Source organism: Arachis stenosperma, chromosome 6 (assembly GCF_014773155.1).
Source record: "Arachis stenosperma cultivar V10309 chromosome 6, arast.V10309.gnm1.PFL2, whole genome shotgun sequence".
NCBI classification, from domain to species: domain Eukaryota; kingdom Viridiplantae; phylum Streptophyta; class Magnoliopsida; order Fabales; family Fabaceae; genus Arachis; species Arachis stenosperma.
The window spans coordinates 836,271-850,528 of NC_080382.1; the positions used below are offsets into that span (position 1 = coordinate 836,271).

The 14,258-nt window shown below is 36.8% G+C and overlaps 1 protein-coding gene across 1 annotated transcript; it reads left to right on the forward strand.

Moving 5' to 3' along the window:
- Positions 1 to 6,270: 6,270 nt before the first annotated feature.
- LOC130936185 (uncharacterized) lies at positions 6,271 to 9,636 on the forward strand. The gene is made up of 6 exons (XM_057866217.1): positions 6,271 to 6,434; positions 6,553 to 6,904; positions 7,771 to 7,857; positions 7,950 to 9,018; positions 9,103 to 9,163; positions 9,447 to 9,636. Exons 2-5 carry the CDS (start codon positions 6,554 to 6,556, stop codon positions 9,156 to 9,158), a joined length of 1,563 nt encoding a protein of 520 aa, XP_057722200.1. The 5' UTR covers positions 6,271 to 6,434; position 6,553; the 3' UTR covers positions 9,159 to 9,163; positions 9,447 to 9,636.
- The last annotated feature ends 4,622 nt before the right edge of the window (positions 9,637 to 14,258 follow it).

Sequence of the window (14,258 nt, forward strand, 5' to 3'; positions counted from 1 at the left end):
TGTACACAGGGTTTGTTGCCGGCAATGGAAGAGGTGATGCCCCGTGTTCATCACCGCTTTTGTGTTTGGCACTTGTGGCAGAATTTTAACAAGCAATGGAAGGATTTACAACTAAGATCCTTGCTGTGGGAGTGTGCACGAGCCACCACGTATCAAGAGTTCAGAGATAATATGAACAAGATCAAGATTATCAACGAGGATGCATGGACGTATCTATCAAACTGGGGAGGAAAACACTGGACCAGGAGTCAATTCAGTCACAGGCCTAAATTGGATAGCATATGTAATAATGCGTGCGAGGTATTCAACTCAAAAATTAAAGAGGCCAGGGCCAAGCCAATCATTACTTTGCTTGAAGGTGTGAGAATGTTTGTCATGAGAACAATAGCTAAGAACAAGGTAAAATTAGCTAATCATGTGGGTAAGTTACCTCCAGTAATTCACAGTCGTCTGGAGAAAGTGAGAAAAGAGTCAAAACATTGGCACCCAATATGGACAGGTGATACTGGTTATGAGAAATTTGAGGTACACGATTACCCAGCCAACCATGTTGTTGATCTAGGAAAACACCTATGCACATGTCAATTTTGGATGCTGACAGGTGGATTTTATTTTGTCCAATGTAACATTCATTCATATATTACTACCTAACACTAAGTACTAAATTGATTCATTCCTGTTTCGGATGTAGGAATACCCTGTGTGCATGCATGTGCTGCACTAGCTAGGGTGAACAAGAATCCAGAGGATTTTTTCCACAAACTAGTTACTATGGACTCATATAGGGAGACATATCAGCATCATATTAATCCCATTCCTGGGCAGACTTTCTGGGAGGTTTCAGAATCTCTTAAGCCCCAACCTCCAAAGATTAAGAGGGGCCAGGTAAGTTACAACAAAAAAGGTGGATAGGCACAGATGAAGCTAAGGGTGGCTCGAAGAAATCCAAACCCACTTCCACCAACGACAACACAAACCTAAAGAGGCAGCTTGCACCATTCACATGCAGCTACTGTGGGGAAAAAGGACACACAAAGAGGGGTTGTAAAAAGAAAAAACTAGCAGATGCTGCTGCAAAAGCCAAAGCTGTTGCTGCTGCACAAGCAAAAGCTGCCGCTAAGAATACAGCTAGAGCTGAAACTAATGTTGTTGAAGATGGTCAGAATGCTGCTGAACCTGACCCCAATGCTGAACCTGATCCGAATGCCATTGATGATGCCAATGTTGGTAAAGATGCTCCGGCTGATGATGATAACACTAATGTCCAACCAGTTGAAGTTGAGCTTTCTCAACCAATTTACTCTGAACCAGAGGAGTCTCAGCAGGTAATCAACTTATTTTTCATATAATGACAACTTGTAAATTGTTTAGTGTTATGTAATTATAACCGCACCATCTGATATACTACAATTCTTGTAGGCTACTGAAGTTTGTACCATCACTAAGTCAAGACCGGATAAGCTCCCACCAAAGAGAAAGTCATCTGTCTCACCAACTTCTGCCCATGAGCCAGTGAATCCCATGCAAGGTGCTAGCTCAGGAACAGCTGCAAGACTTGGCAGTATCCTCAAGTTCATTCCCACTCCGGGATTCAAGGCACCAAGAAAAAAAAATTGAAGACTCTTGCTTGTTGTATTGGGATATATTTTGTATAAGACAATTTGAAAGTAATTTTGTATAGCAATACCATGCTTGTTTGCTTAGGATTACTTTGTTACCAGACATATGCTTATGTTTATTTTGTTAGCAGCACCTTCTTATGGCTTTGTAAGGCAGTCAAAACTTATGAATCATGACTTTGTTATGTTAAAATGATTAATATATTTAGCTATTGCTATATTTTGCTATTGCTATATATCCAGATTTTCTTTAGTGGTACAAAAATAGTTAGTATCTCCAACAGGTTGGCTAACACAGTTACATGTTGAACAACTTTTTTTCATTCATCCAAATATTACACATATGAACTCAATCGCATCATTACTCAACATTGAGATCAAAGTTTGCAAAATACCACTAGTAAGAACAATAGCATTACAGAAATAACCATAAACAATAATTTGATCATAAACTTTTGACTCCTAACATCCGATTCTAATTTTTCCAGCCTCCAACCTTCTGTCATCTTCTGCTCTTCATTATAGTTAAAACTTTCTGATTTTGCAGGGACAACCTCTTGCCCAACATCTACCCAAACAAACAAATCACACCATCTTTTACCAATTGTCTGCAGTCAATGAATGTTTCAATAACCAAATTAGAAGTTGGAGAAGGAATGAAAAATCAGAAAAAATCAACAATTACAGCTAACATTATAATTTGGGCATCCAAAAAAGGGCTTATTTGGGTTGGAATGTGTTCCAGACCACCGGAGCACAGGTCGGCAGCCGCAACCACACCATTCTGGTACACGCGTAGCCCTACTACGACTTTGGGTCTTCGCCCTGTATCCATTGCTTGTTGACCGTATCGAGCTCCCACTGGCTTGCCCTTCACCTCCAAACATTGCTTCAGAGCTTCAATGGTGGTCCAGAATTATATTACGAAGGAGAGAAGAAGAGATACTAGTTATAATAATGATTCTTAGGTTTTAGGGTTTTATTGGGACCAGGGACCACATTGGGTAAAAAATTCAGATTTGCCACATCAGCTAGCCGTTGCTAGCTCCAGCGTGGCAAGGGAGGTGCCAGATCATCCCTCCGTTTGCTGACTTGGCGCCGGAAAGGGTTGAAGGGCAACTAAGGGTCCCGGAACAAAATGTCAGGGATGCTTTTAGTGAATTTTGAAAGTCAGGGACAAATATGGGTAACTCGCCCAATCTCAGGGACCACTTTGGGGTTTTAGTCTACTGTAACTAACATGCAACCTCTAACTAGTAACTTTATCTAACATGTAAATAGTAATTCTAACTAAGCTAAAAAAAAGTAACTCTAACTAACATATTATTTACTGACCTAAAATCGAGAATGTCAATAACGAACTTCACAGACGTAAAAAAGACGGAAAGGAGAAACAAAGTAAATTTGAAGGAGAGATTAGAAAAGAAAGAGACAAATGAAAATGGTCTCATCAGCTTTATATATAGTGTCAAACTCATCCTAGAGTTCGTTGGAGGTGCAACGAACTTGCCTTAATTACAAAAAAAATCGTATTTCGAAAAAAAGAAAGTATAGGGAGCCAATGAAATATTTGTACAATGTGTATAATAAATGTTTAGGGATGTCCGATTCAATAATCAAACAAAAATACAGAAAAATCAAAGAGAAAAGGAAAAGGTTTATGTTAAAGAGGAAGGAAGAAAGAGATATTTATGTTAAAAGTCTTTTATAAGTGATGCAACGTGTAACTCTAAATCATTTAATTGAATTTCGATAGTAAAATCACTTATATACAGAATATTATTGTAAAATGTTTACGAGAAATATGAAAAATAAAATTAGCTATTAATAAGCATGCAATATGATTATTACAATATATAGTTGGTGATAATAAGAAGAACATATTTTATGTTATTAGTTTTTTTTTTAAATAAAAGGTTCAACACAATATAGTGGAGCAGTCAAACAGAAACAAAAGTCAAAATAAAGAAACGCAACAACCTATAAGAAATAACTCCTTGTCATCTCCGACATTATCATCAACAATTAAAGGGGTCTACACTTCGCCACTCATCGTGGCTCAGCATAGTCATATATATATAATTCTATATTATTACATTATAAAAATATTTAATTTTTAAACACACTACTTAAAAAATCTAAATGCATGAATGTATAAAAATACTTATGGTGCATCAAAACTATTAAAATGAGAATTTTTTAAATAAATAAAATAAATAATTATTTATTGATATATAATTCTTTTAGAAATTTATATTTTTTATTTTATTAAATATGTCGATAGCATTACGATTTGGATCAATTAAAAAAAATCGATATAATTCGTTAGATGTTAGTAATTTGCTTTTTATTTTTCTATCTAATACAATTTTATTCAAAAAATTGTGATTTATATTGTATCAATATGAAATTTAATTTTTAACCAAATTTAATTGAAATTATTGTAATTTCGATTAGAATAAATCTTTATATCTAAGTAAAATACTTATCTAAGTTGTTATAACAACTTTTTAAATTATGTGCTTCTTCTCTTTCTTCTCTTCCTTCTCCTTTTTCTTTTTCTTGCATTTCTTCTTCTTCTTTTAAATTTGTGGAGGTTTTTCTTCTTCCCTTCTTCTTCTCATCCTCCTTCTTCTTCTCCTCTTTCTTCTTCTTCTTCTTCCAAATTTGCACACGTAGATTTTTTTTTTCTTTCCTTATTGTTCTCCTCTTCTTACTTCTCCTTCTCCTCCTTCTTTTTGTTTATCGTCATCACTATTAATACCAATATTTTGCAAACGTTTTTATTAGTTCTGATTTTCATCACTAAATAAATTCGGTTCGTTTCTTAATTTATTTTGATTCATGTGTGTGTTAATTTCGGTTTACTTTTTTATTCACAAGTGAACCGAAATAAACACACAAATGAACTAAAATTAATTCACAAATGAACTAAAATAAACTAAAAAATGAACTAAAATTATTTAATGATGACATTAGAGAAAATCAAAACCAATAAAGATGTTAGCAAAATATTAGTATTGTTGGTGATGACGACAACGAAATAAGAGGAGAAGAAAAAGAAGAACGCATGCGTGATCGTGAATTCGAAAGAAGAAGAATGTATTCATGAATTTGAAACAAGTGTTAGGAAATTATTTAATTTTCTAGTTTATTTGTGGGCAATACATATATTAATCATAAGAGGCCTGTTACACATACAAGCCTTTTTAGTTTACAAGCTATACAAGTTGGTCTAAGTAAAAAAAAAAAAAAAACACGCGCACCACTCCTTTAAAATCGAGTGTCCAATTATGCTGCACTCTTCCTCTTCTTCCTCAATCAAAACGCAAATCGTCAAGATTCGCACTCTTCCTATTCTTCCTCAATCAAAACACAAACTGTCAAGATTCAAGCAACATTCGAAACAAAAGACACGTTCCAACTCCTCGCGAAGAGTAGAAAAAATCAAGAAGAAAAGATACAAATCTCCATAAAAAATGACCAGAAAAAACGAAGAAACATTATTCAAGGTACTGTTTTACTGTTCTTTTAAGTTTTTTTCTAGATTGTCTCTGTCATATGCCTCATCCTTAACTAGCAAAACATTAAAAGATTTCAAGAAGAAATATACTGTCTCCCCCATGTTTTGGGTGTATTTCTTAAATCCTTTGGGTGTATTTCTGTAATCTTTTGGGTGTATTTCTGTAATCTTTTTTGTAATCGTTTGGGTGTATTTCTGTAATCGTTTGGGTATATTTCTGAAGTTCTATTATCTTCAAAATAATTTCAAAGCTTGATTTCAGAAACAATAAAAATCGAAAAAAAACAAGCAGATCCAACAAATTTGACAAAAAATTTGAAAAAAGAAACAAAATCTTTTGAAAAATGGAAGTTATATATTTGCGCATTAATTGATTTGAATTGATTAAAAAGTCTGTTAAAGAGGCACATAACATAAGCAACGCGTTTAGTGGGTTTTGTTTTCTTCAGACTTGTAAAGCTTGTAAGCGCAAACACTTGTATGTAGAGATTAATTATTTTCATAATTACAAATTATGCTATTTCAAATTAAATGATTTATATAGTAGTGATCTCATTTATTGTTATAAATGCTAAATTAAATAAATCAATTACTTTTGATTTTGAATTAAATGAGAATAAAATAAGATATTATCTTTTGGGCTCTAGATAATTATCTTTTGAATTTTAGATATATTATCTTTTAGACTTTAGATACTATTTTTATTTGGACTTTAAGGTTTAATGGGTGTCATACTAAAATATAAATAGTGCCTTCAGGGTTCGGTATAGCAACTCTTTCCCCTATCAGACAACCTAGTTGAGCAAGATCGAAAGAATCACAAGATCCAAACTTTTCCGACCGTGATTCATATTTATGAATTCAGGTACGTTTCTGCATTCAACTATTTTATATAATCTACATTCTAAAAATATTATAATTTAAATTTAAAAATTAAAAAAGAAAAATAAAAATATTTTTTTAAAAAATATATCAATAAAAATAATTTATTAATTTATTTCATTTATTTTTAAAAAATCCTAAAACCAAAAAAAAAAAAATTGACAATAATAATACTCAATTACTCATCCATGTTAGTAAAACCAAGTAACCATCTTACCAAGCGTGTAAACGAAGGAATAGAGTGATGATTTGAATTCCCCCTCCCTCTCTCGGTTAGCCCGAAATCTCCTTCACATTACTCAATTGGTAACCGCCTACTCCATCAAAACCTTTTGCAATTCTCTCTTCTTGCTCCTTTCTTCATCTCTTCACAACCGTCAAACCCCTTCTCTCCCTCTTTGCAAGGAAAGGTTTGTCAATTTGATTTTTATAAAGTTTTCATGCAACCAAACTCCTTTTTTTTTTGTTTGGGGGATTTGGGGGGGACAGAAAACAAAAAAGGTTGATTTTTTATTCTTTTTATGCTAGCATGGAAGGTTCACCACTTGTGTTGGATATAAGCTCCGATGAAGAACCGTGTTTGGAAGAAAGTGATGCAAAGAAGAGAATTGACTATGATGATATGATAAAGGAGTGGTTGGCCATGCCTGATGAAGAACCAGAACAAGACCATGTTGTCGTGAATGAACTTGGACACAAGTCAAAGTCAAAGTCAAGATCTTTAGCATCAACGCCAAGTGTGAAAGACATGCAAGATCATAATGATGATGATGATTGTGTGATTCTGGATGGTGACCCTGAAAGAGCTGTTACCACTTCTGTAGAGGAAATCACAACAGCTTCCTCTGATGAGTTGGTTGTTGTTGGGGAGAAGGGTCAGGTCTGGTGTTGTCTCCATTTTTGTTACTTAGTGTTTGTTCTCTCACTTTCTTAATGTCATGCATATGAAATTGAATGTTTGTCCCCCTCTAATATACCTAAAATTTTGTCTTATGTGAGCTGTGATTTCATCATTGTAGCATTGTAAATGTTACTATCTTGAGATTTGAGATATTTCCCCAAGTGTTTGAGTTTGAGGGTTTGCAAGACCAGTGTTTGTGAGCTGGGATGTTGGAGGGAAGATGAGAAGGAAAGGGTTTAAAGAGTGAAATAGACTTCACTTTCTCATCAAGTTGCTTTCTTTCCCTCCAAAATCCTAACTTGCAAACATCCCATTAATTTATTTATTTAAACTTTTCTCAAGTGATAATGGAGATTGATAAGTTTGCTTGTGGAGTTAACTATATGTCAGTCTCCATCGAAGACCGAAATTTGTTTGATATGCTCTTTCTTTCAGAGTTAATCCTCATAGGTTAGTTCCTTAACATTTGGGGTGCACCATTGCCAAGTTTAGCATCATCAGAATATCCTACCGGACATGAAATTTCTGCAGTGAGGGAATTTGAGACTTGAGAGGGATAAAAAGATTCGAGGAAGGTACGGTTCAGAAGATGGATTCTGAACATTGGTTCTGGTATCTAATTGGTTTTGATTGAGATCCTTAAGTTTATGGATCAATGTTAACTCAATCCATAGTTTTTGGAAGAGTCCTGTGTAATTGTGTAACCATGTAAATGTTTGTTGGTTTTCAATTTTTCATGTGTGGTCTTGTTTACTCAAAATAAAAATTTTCATACTTTCCGTACTCATGGCTGAATGTATGAAACATTTAAGATGCGTAGTTTCATTTTTGTTTATAACTTGCAGGTTGCATGCAGAGATTATCCTCATCCGCGGCATCTTTGTGCCAATTTCCCCTTTTCTTCCACCCCCCATGAGCAGCACTGTGAACAGGTGAAAATCATACTACTTAATGCTATGCATAACTTTGTACTTAGCTGGTTTCTTTTTTCTATATGATTATTTATTTATTTGATGCTGTGCAGTGCTATTGTTACATATGTGACTGCCTATCACCATGTCCAAATTGGGGCATTGGTCTTTCAAGTGCAGATCACTGTCATGCAACTGCAGGATCTGGGATGTGGGAAACTCTTAGGAAAAATTTCAAGTTGGGAAAGATTGCTCCAATACCAGCATCGACCAATTATGTCACTTCATGCGAGGCTGTGAATGATATACACAACCTTGAGCTACGCCTTGATACTCCTCGGTTTTCTCCAGTTTCCCCATTATTGAATCAGTCATGGAATCCGATGGATATTCCTCAGTTTTCTCCAGTTTCCCCATTATTGAATCAGTCATGGAATCCGAGGGTAAGTCTCGAACCTCAAAATCAAGCCTCTAACACAATCATAGCATGGTCAAGCTCCTTGCAAAAGTTTAGATCATTGAATCAAGTCTCCATGCCAATTACCATTCCTTTACGTCCCACCACCAATGCTGCACTTCAACATGGTGCAAACCATGCTAGATCTCCTGAGTCAGCATTTCCTTTCGCAAGGAGCGGATACCAGTCCCATTCTGTTCCAAGGCAAGTGCTAGGTGGACAAAATCACACCATCCAAAGGGGACAAGTTCATGGCGCTGTCTGCTTAAGCCCTCAGTTCCTCCATTCTCATATGATTGCCAGAGGAGTAAACAGTGCCAGGAGCATCCCAACGACAAACTACACTTCTCATGGTGATTCTTTTGGCCTCAGCAGTCAAGTTGGTTCGGCACAGGCACGGCAATATGGTAGATATCATCATGCAACTGGAATTTCTAATAATGGAACACCTTATGTGCAAAGTGATGCTATTGTACCCAATACCATAGGGTACCCACAACTAATACCAGAAAAAACCAGCCTGAACTTTATTGATGTGAATAGAAATCAGCATCTAAATGAGCATCAATTTGTAAATCAAAATGGACCTGCTCAAGCAAAGATCGTGACATGTGGAATGTCAATGCAAGATGCATGCCTACAACTTGGTGAAAGTCAAAATCAAATTGAATGTGCAGGGAATGAAGAGAGATCTATAAACCAACCCCACAATATTAAGAATTCAGGTACGGAATTTACTCAAAGCCGAAACCTTGGCTCAATTGATGATATCAAGAACTTGCTTTTCAATGAAGACGAATCTTTTCCAGAGGACGGTGCTTTGCCATCTGACCTGAATATAACATCTTATCTCGAGTCCAACTGATACAGGCAAGTTTGTTTTTTGATTTTGATGACCCTCGAGTAGTCTCGAAGTGGAACATGTTTAGCTTAGAAATATTGCCAATGAAGGTGAAGCGCTTTGCTGCTATCTTCATTATTCTTAATAATGGCTAGTTCTCAGTAATGGCTGCTGGTTGGATGATGCTACAGTAGCTAATTGTTTTTTTTTTTTTTTTTGTTAATAAGTTATTACTTAGCTTAGAATCTATGGCATCCCTGCATATGGCTAATCAAGTTGTGCTAACTGCTATTTTTAATGTCTCCATTGTAGGTGTTGGTTCTCGTTATTTTTACCTTGCCATCTTCTTTTCCTTCAGTTATGTTAACCTTAGAAAAGAAAAGAAAACTCTGTAAACAACTTACACTCACTTACACTACCCGAAAATCATATGCTTATTGTGGGATGGAAGAAATCCCTTGATTTTGTTAATTTATCTTTGTAACACTTCAAAATACGAGAGGAAAATGGTTGACTCACATGAAGGAAAACTTTTGGTGAGAATACAAATATTTTGATGTTTGGATTTCAGTTTAATTAAGGGTGTGTTTGTTTTATTGTTTAAATTACACAACGCACGTTTAATTGTTTGGAAAGTCTCAATTTTTGTTTGGCTTGTTTTTCTTTCTAAAAGCAAACTGTTTAGTAGTGTTTACTTGGAGGAAAAATTGTAGTTTTTGCGTTACGTTTGAAGATGTGATTGGAGAAATTTATTTTCTTTTTGCCAACTTTATCCTTTATTCTTATGTGATGTGTATTATTGTCTTTTATTTTATGGAAATTTTGGTATTCATCATATAAAATTTTTAATCATTTTTACTAATACAATTTTTTTTTATGAATTTTTTGTTATTTTTTAATTTGATTTCGTATAATTTTATTGAGTTCTTGAATGTTAATTTTTATAATATGAATTATTGATTCCATTAGAAAGACTAAATTAAATAAAAAGAAGAGTACTAAAAAATGAGTACCAAAAAAATTATGGCTAAAAGATTAGTAAATTTCAACATATAAATTTGTTCTTTTAAAAAAAAAGAGGTAAATATCAAACTGATATTCAAAAGATTTTGGTGTTAATAAAATGATACTTAATTTTTATTATTAACAAAATGGTCTACGGTGGTATGTATACACTAATTGTTTGTTGAGACACAATTTTAATAGATATGGTTATACACAGATGCACATAAAAGACATGTATTTAGTGTATCTCCTTCAAGTTGTATCTCCTTCATGCTGTGATACTGAGACACAATCTATAAGATACAGATTTTTTCAATTCCATCATTGATTATTTTTTAAGAATTTGGATCCTCTAAATTTTATAAAGTGAGATCTCTCACTATTGTATATTTTCTCTTTCATGTTTTTTCTTGGTCTCACCTATGAAATAAATGATGATAGATTATATTTTACTTTCTAAAGTGAAATTCAAAATTGAGTGGATTCAAATCCATTTTTTAAAATTCCAATTTTATCATTTACCCTGACTCTCATAACTCTCCCTCATCTTCTCCGGTTCATTCCATCTTCCTACTTCCATTCTACCTCTGCATTCTCCTTCCATTATTGTCGCCGGCACCACTACTAGCGTCACCACTGCCTCCCTCCTTTGTCTGTATCTTCTCCTCTCTTCCTCCGCCATCAACGTTGTTGTCGTCACCATCATCGTGCTTCCTCCTCTCGCCCTCCGTCATCAACGTTGTCATCTTTATCGTTGTTTCGCCTCCAAATCTGCCTTGACCAGTCTTTCTTCTTCGTCGCTTGTGCCGACGCCTCTGTTGCCTCGTCTTGCCATCTCTTTCTCCTTGGCTCGCGCCGGCCGACGCCTCTGTTGCCTCGTCTTGCCTTCAGATCTCTTTCTCCTTGGCTCGCGCCGGCGCTGACGCCTCCGTCATGTAACAGCCCAGACCACCCGCTAGCACGATATTGTCTGCTTTGGCACACAAGGCCTCACGGTTTTGTCTTTGACGATAGGGATGCTAGCCGAAACTCCCCACACTCACTCGTCAAAATGCGTCATGCTAGGAAGAGATCCACACCCTTATAAGGCATGCTTCGTTCCCCTCTCCGACTGATGTAGGCCTTACAATCCACCCCCTAAAGGAGCTCAGCGTCCTCGCTGGCACATCGATCCGGGTTCCGGCTCTAATACCATCTGTAACAGCCTAAACCACCCGCTAGAATCCACCCCCTAAAGGAGCTCAGCGTCCTCGCTGGCACATCGATCCGGGTTCCGGCTCTGATACCATCTGTAACAGCCTAAACCACCCGCTAGCACGATATTGTCCGCTTTGGCATACAAGGCCTCACGGTTTTGCCTTTGACGATAGGGATGCTAGCCGAAACTCCCTACACTCACTCGTCAAAACGCGTGATGCTAGGGAGAGGTATCCACACCCTTATAAGGCATGTTTTGTTCCCCTTTCCAACCGATGTTCCAACCGATGTGGGCCTTATAATCCACCTCCCTAAGGGAGCCCAGCATCCTCGCTGACACATCGATCCGGGTTCCGGCTCTGATACCATCTGTAACAGTCCAGACCATCTGCTACCACGATATTATCCGTTTTGGCACACAAGGCCTCACAGTTTTGCCTTTGACGATAGGGATGCTAGCCGAAGCCCCTCACACTCACTCGTCAAAATGCATCATGCTAGGAAAGGTATCCACACCCTTATAAGGCATGCTTTGTTCCCCTCCACAACCGATGTGGGCCTTACAATCCACCCCCTAAGGGAGCCCAACGCCCTCGCTGGCGCATCGATCCGGGTTCTGGCTCTGATACCATCTGTAACAGCCCAGACCACCCGCTAGCACGATATTGTCCGCTTTGGCACAGAAGGCCTCATGGTTTTGCCTTTGACGATAGGGATGCTAGCCGAAACTCCCCACACTCACTCGTCAAAACGCGTCATGTTAGGAAGAGGTATCCACACCCTTATAAGGCATGCTTCGTTCCCCTCTCCGACCGATGTGGGTCTTACAATCCACCCCCCTAAGGGAACCCAGCGCTCTCGCTGGCACATCGATCTGGGTTCTGGCTCTGATACCATCTGTAACAGCCCAGACTACCCGCTAGCACGATATTATCCGCTTTGGCACACAAAGCTTCACGGTTTTGCCTTTGACGATAGGGATGATAGCCAAAGTCCCCCACACTCACTCGTCAAAACGCGTGATGCTAGGGAGAGGTATCCACACCCTTATAAGGCATGCTTCGTTCCCTAGATACTGCCTCCATATCTATTTTTCAGATTGTGTTTGTTTCTTGTATTTTTTTTTGTTGCCAATTATTCTTGCTCACCAGATATATTATGTTCAAGTTTCTTTTTTTTTCTGAATTTTTTTATATATAAACAAAAATATTGATTTGATTATTGGATCAAAGATTTTGATGATAGTTCATAGTTATTAGAATTAAGGTTGAAAAATTAATGGTAGTGATGGTGGAAAGGAATGTTGGTAGTTATGTTGCAGTGAATACAACACAGGGGTAAATATGACATTTAGTTCAGATCATTGTGTCTTGTACATCATCATCAAACATAGTAAAAATAATTGTGTATTTTGTGTCTATGTCTTACTGTGTATTTGTGTTTTTGTCTTTGTGTCTGAAAGATACTATCCAAACACTGCCGGAAAGATTTTAAATTTTAACAAGTGCGTCCCCAACATCTCCGGCAAACACAATATTAACGTGAACGTGACCACCGTGTTCTGGTGACTTGACAAAACCCCCTCCCAAAACCCTAATCCCTCCTTCCCCAACGCACTTCCCCTCTCTCCCTCTCAATGCATTCCCCCTCCCAATGCAGCCCCCTCTCCTTCCCCAACGTACTCCCCCTTCTCCCTCCCCAATACAGCATCCACTCCTACTTTGAAAGTGAATCCACAACATCAACATCATTGTCATCATCATCAAGTGGTGGCTGCAACGTCACTGGTGGAGGCTTCACACCGTAGATGCCTCCCATCTTCACTACCATTATTTACGTTATGTTGAGCAAGTTGTTGAAAGCTTAAATTTTTCAGCCTAACATCAATATTGAAGCCAACTCCAATTTCAGTTTTAGGTGGAATTGGAAGTGGAGCTTGGTGTTCATGTCCTTCATCAACAACATGGAGGTAGATGATGTTTTTGGTGGTGATAGGGGAAGGAGAAAGGCGAAACCTTTGGGCTTGTTCCCAAGCTGGGGTTGGAATAGAAAAGTCATCGGATCCAGAAAGACCGAGGGTGCGGAGATGAGGACAAATTCACCATTGTTAATGCCCTTGACCCTGATGCTTTTTTGGTTGTTCAAAGAATGAGGAAGATCAATGAAGGAAGAGGCGAGAAAGAAAAGGGAAATTTGTAGCGATGTTCTTTATGGCGTTGCGGTGATTGAGGTGTGGCTTCAAGTGCTTACCCCGAACATCCATTGTTGGTCTCTATGAAAGCTCAAAGCTTTGTTCTAAACTGCAATGGTGTAAACTATATCGAAAAAGGGGGCTGCGTTGGAGAGGAGGAGTGCATTGGAGAGAAAGAATGATGGAGTGCGTTAGGGAGGGAGTGGGTTGGGGGGTTTGCCTGCTCACCAGAACATGGTGGTCATGTTCTATTTTGTCAATAATAAAAGTCAAGTACATTTTGTCAGCGCTAAAATCTTTTGAGTACCGATTTGATATTTAATTCTAAAAAAATTATAGCCAAAAGAATGTTAAAAAATGTAATTTTGAATAATATAAATTCATATCTATTTTATTAATTTTTATTTAAACGTAATTTTAAATAATATAATTTAAATAATATTTATTTTATCAAAATTAATTTTAGTATAGAATTATCAAACTTAAATTATATTAATACAAATTTAACCTTCCTCAAAATTAATTTTATAAAAGTATTTTTATTTAAATTTTAATTTGATAAACGTCAATTCAAACACACAGATAAGATAAGTGATACTAGATTAAAGATGAATATGCTTTATTGACCAAAGAGGCACAAAAAAAATCTCGATAAAGAAATATATCTTTTCTAATATAAACTTGCCATGAGCTTATGAGCAACCAAAGGATAGTATGGAGGTAATGTCTAA

Coding starts and splice junctions, on each gene's coding strand:
- LOC130936185 (XM_057866217.1), top strand. CDS start 6,554: ATGGAAGGTTCACCACTTGTGTTGGATATAAGCTCCGATGAAGAACCG. Junction 7,858..7,949: donor ATGAGCAGCACTGTGAACAG/GTGAAAATCATA, acceptor GATGCTGTGCAG/TGCTATTGTTACATATGTGA. Junction 9,019..9,102: donor CCACAATATTAAGAATTCAG/GTACGGAATTTA, acceptor AATCTTTTCCAG/AGGACGGTGCTTTGCCATCT.